We start from the raw sequence: 3,748 nt of genomic DNA, 5'->3' as shown, positions 1-3,748 counted from the left end.
AGCCCCCCAGGAGGAAACGACCGCGGACCCCCCCAGGCCACAGGCCTCGATGGTCGAGGACAGTGAGAGGTATTCTCGCGACCGGCCCGCCGGAGGTCGGTTGAGGAACCCCTCCTCATGGAAGCTTGCGCGGAACGAGCCGGAGCGCTCCCCCGCCAGGTCAATCAGGAGTCGGCCGCGGGACCCTCCTCAATGGCAGCCCGTCCGGGACGAGCTCGAGCAGATCCTGCGACCACAACCGTACGAGGACAACTATGCAGCCTCACCCTTCACTCGAGAGGTCGAGGACTACCCGTTACCTCGGAGGTTTAAAATCCCGAACATCGAGTTGTACATGTCTCAACTGACCCGGAAGACCACCTCTCGGTCTTCCTGACGCACATGCGTCTAAAAATCGCCGCGGATGCCCTCCGTTGCAAGGCCTTCCCCATGTTTCTGAAGGGTAAGGCCCGGCTCTGGTTCCAGGGCCTAGCGCCGGGGTCTATCCGGAATTTCACCGAACTGGCCAGACAGTTCGCCGCCCAGTTCGTCTCCTCGAAGACTTATTCGAAAAACGCGGCCCACCTGATGGCCGTCAAGCAGAAGCCGGACGAGTCCCTAAAGAATTTCATGACGCGCTTCAACACGGAAAGCCTGCAGATTAGGGATAAGGATGAAAAGGTGGTCATGGCTGCCTTCATGAACGGGTTAAGGGTAGAGGAGCTCTACTACAAGCTTGTCGAACAGCCCCCCAAGAATCTGGGAGAGCTCTTGACCAGGGCTCACGCCGCCGCCAACGCAGAAGAGGCTTGCCGCCTGAAGCGAGAGTCAGATCGGGAGCTCGGAGATCGGAGAGGACGGGGAAACCCTTCTGAGAGTAGAGATGTCCCGGCCAAGAAGAATGTGTTTGACCGGCTCTCGAAGGAAAAAGTCCCTGCTCCGCCACCGATTCCGGAAAAAGGCTATACACCCCTAACTCGACCCAGGGCCCAGATCCTGGCTGTCATGGAGACAGAGGGCCTGGGAGACCGGCCGTCCAAAATGGGCACACCTAGGAATAAGAGGAACCAGGATCGGTACTGTGCCTTCCACAGGAACGTCGGGCATGACACCGAGGGGTGTTGGGCCCTAAAGAAAGAAATCGAGGACCTTGTCCAGCGCGGCTACTTGGGGCGGTTTGTGCGGTAAGGTCGCCCAGGCCAGGAGCCGGGACGCACCTACCGTGGCGGGAGAAGCGAGGGGCAGCACCGTGACCGACCAGATCGGCGTGGCACACCCCGGGGTTAATCACCCGACCAGGGCGCCCAGAACTTGGCCGGGGTGATAAACACCATTGCCGGCGGCCCCACAGGGGGGGACAGCCGTACAGCTCGGAAAAACAAGCGATCTCCTCTCGAAGGGGACGACTCCCTAAAACGCCTGGGCATGGACGAGGAGATCACCTTCGGGCCAAGGGATGCGGTTCCCCTAGCATCTGGGAACCATGAGGCCATCGTCATCGACGTTGTGACCAACAACTTTCGGGTGAAGAAAGTGTACGTCGACCAAGGGAGTGCGGTTGACATTATGTTCTATCGGGTGTTCAAGGAGCTCGGCCTGGAAGATGGACAGCTCACCCCTGTTCGGACACCTTTGGTCGGCTTTACGGGACCACCCATCAATCCGGAGGGAATGATCAATTTGATGGTCACAATAGGTCAGGCACCTAGATGCCAGACCATCCTTGTCAACTTTGTGGTGGTCAAGCAGCCGTCCCCGTACAACATATTTCTAGACCGGCCCACATTGAATGCCCTCCGAGCTATTCCGTCGACGCTCCACCTCAGCGTCAAATTCCCCACCCCTGGAGGAATTGCAGAGGTGCATGGAGATCCGGAGGTGGCCCGAACTTGTTACCTAGCCATGCTCCGGGGACACGAGAAGGTGGTCGCTCAGGCGACCAGCTTGGAACCATACATCCCGGGCGAGGAGGAACGGCAGCTAGACACTCCGGACGAGATCGAGGAGTTCCCGTTGAAGGAGGATAGGCCCGACCAGGTGGTCCGCATCGGGGCGTCGCTACCGCCCGAGGAGAAGGATGACCTGAAGTCCCTCCTAAGGGAGTACGCCCAGGTTTTCGCTTGGACGGTAGAGGACATGCCCGGGATCCCGACCGACCTGGCGGTCCACCACCTTGACATAGATCCTCGCTTCAAACCGGTGAAGCAGAAGAAGAGGAACTTCGCTCCCGAGAGGAATGAGGTGATCAGGAAGGAGGTCGGAAAGTTGCTGGAATCCAAAATCATCATGGAAGTCTACTACCCGACCTGGTTGGCCAACCCTGTTCTGGTAAAGAAAGAGGATCAGTCCTGGAGGATGTGCGTCGACTTTACGGATCTCAATAAAGCTTGCCCGAAGGACTGCTTCCCCTTGCCGATGATCGACAGGTTAGTAGATGCCACTGTTGGTTTTGATGTTTTGTGTTTCCTGGATGCCTTTAAGGGATACCACCAGATAGAGATGGCCGAGGAGGATCGAGGAAAAACATCCTTCATCACCGAGGAAGGGACCTACTGCTACCGGACGATGCCGTTCGGGTTGAAGAACGCTGGAGCTACCTACCAGCGTTTGGTCAATAAACTGTTCCAAAACCAGATCGGCAGGAACATGGAGGTTTACGTGGACGACATAATCGTCAAGAGCCGGGCTGGACCACAGCTCGTCCCCGACCTGAGGGAGATCTTGAGCATCCTCCGGGAGAGTCGGATGCGGTTGAACCCGAAGAAGTGCACCTTCGGAGTTAGGTCGGGCCGGTTCCTCGATTTCTTGGTTTCCCGAGAAGGGATCCGGGCCAACCCCGAAAAACTCCAGGCCATCATGGACATGGCCCCTCCGCGGAATGTGAAGGAGGTCCAGCGACTCACGGGAAGGATGGCCGCCCTGAATAGATTCCTCTCTCGGTCCGCGGTGAGGGGGCTCCCATTCTTCCGGATCCTCAAGGCACCCAAAGACTTTCAGTGGACCGAGGAGTGCGAGAAGGCCTTCGCCGACCTCAAGACGTACTTGGCCGAGCTTCCCACCCTGACCGCCCCGGAACAGGGAGACACCTTGTTCCTGTACTTGTCCGCCTGCAGCGAGGCCGTTAGCGCAGTCCTGGTACGGGAAGACAGGGGGGCTCAGAGGCCGATATATTTTGTCAGCCGAGCTCTGCAGGGGCCAGAGACCCGATACACGCCGGCTGAAAAACTGGTCCTGGCTTTGGTGCACGCCGCCCGGAAACTCCGGCCTTATTTCCAGGCCCACAGCATCGTCGTCATGACCGACCAGCCCCTACGACAGATACTCACAAAACCCGAGGTCTCAGGCAGGATGACTAAGTGGGCCGTCGAGCTAGCCGAGCACGATATCGGCTACCGGCCCCGCACGGCCATCAAAGCCCAGGCCCTAGCAGACTTTCTCGCTGAAGGAGCTAGTCTGTCCGCGACTGAGCTGAGCACTCCGCCCGAGGAGGTCGGGCCAGTAGAGCCTTGGGTGTTGTTCGTGGACGGAGCCTCGAGCAAGGAGGGGAGCGGAGCAGGCCTGCTGCTCATCTCGCCAACCGGGGAGGAGCTGACATACGCTCTCCGATTCGACTTCCTCGCGTCCAACAATGAGGCCAAGTACGAGGCCCTGCTCACGGGATTGCGGATAGCCCACCAGATGGGTGTAACTGCCATCAAAGTCAGGAGCGACTCCCAGCTCGTCGTCCTCCAGGTTTGCGGGGAGTACGAAGCCAAGGAGGATGTCATGA

General features: G+C 58.8%; 1 protein-coding gene across 1 annotated transcript; it reads left to right on the top strand.

The window, feature by feature from the left end:
* The first annotated feature begins 381 nt into the window (after positions 1-381).
* On the top strand, positions 382-1,167 carry LOC113751836. The gene has a single exon (XM_027295987.1). The coding sequence runs from the start codon at positions 382-384 to the stop codon at positions 1,165-1,167; it is 786 nt and encodes a 261-aa protein (XP_027151788.1).
* The last annotated feature ends 2,581 nt before the right edge of the window (positions 1,168-3,748 follow it).

This window comes from Coffea eugenioides, chromosome 11 (assembly GCF_003713205.1).
Source record: "Coffea eugenioides isolate CCC68of chromosome 11, Ceug_1.0, whole genome shotgun sequence".
NCBI lineage: Eukaryota > Viridiplantae > Streptophyta > Magnoliopsida > Gentianales > Rubiaceae > Coffea > Coffea eugenioides.
Note: the sequence above shows the minus strand (reverse complement) of the source record. Positions and strands in the feature narration are given on the sequence as shown.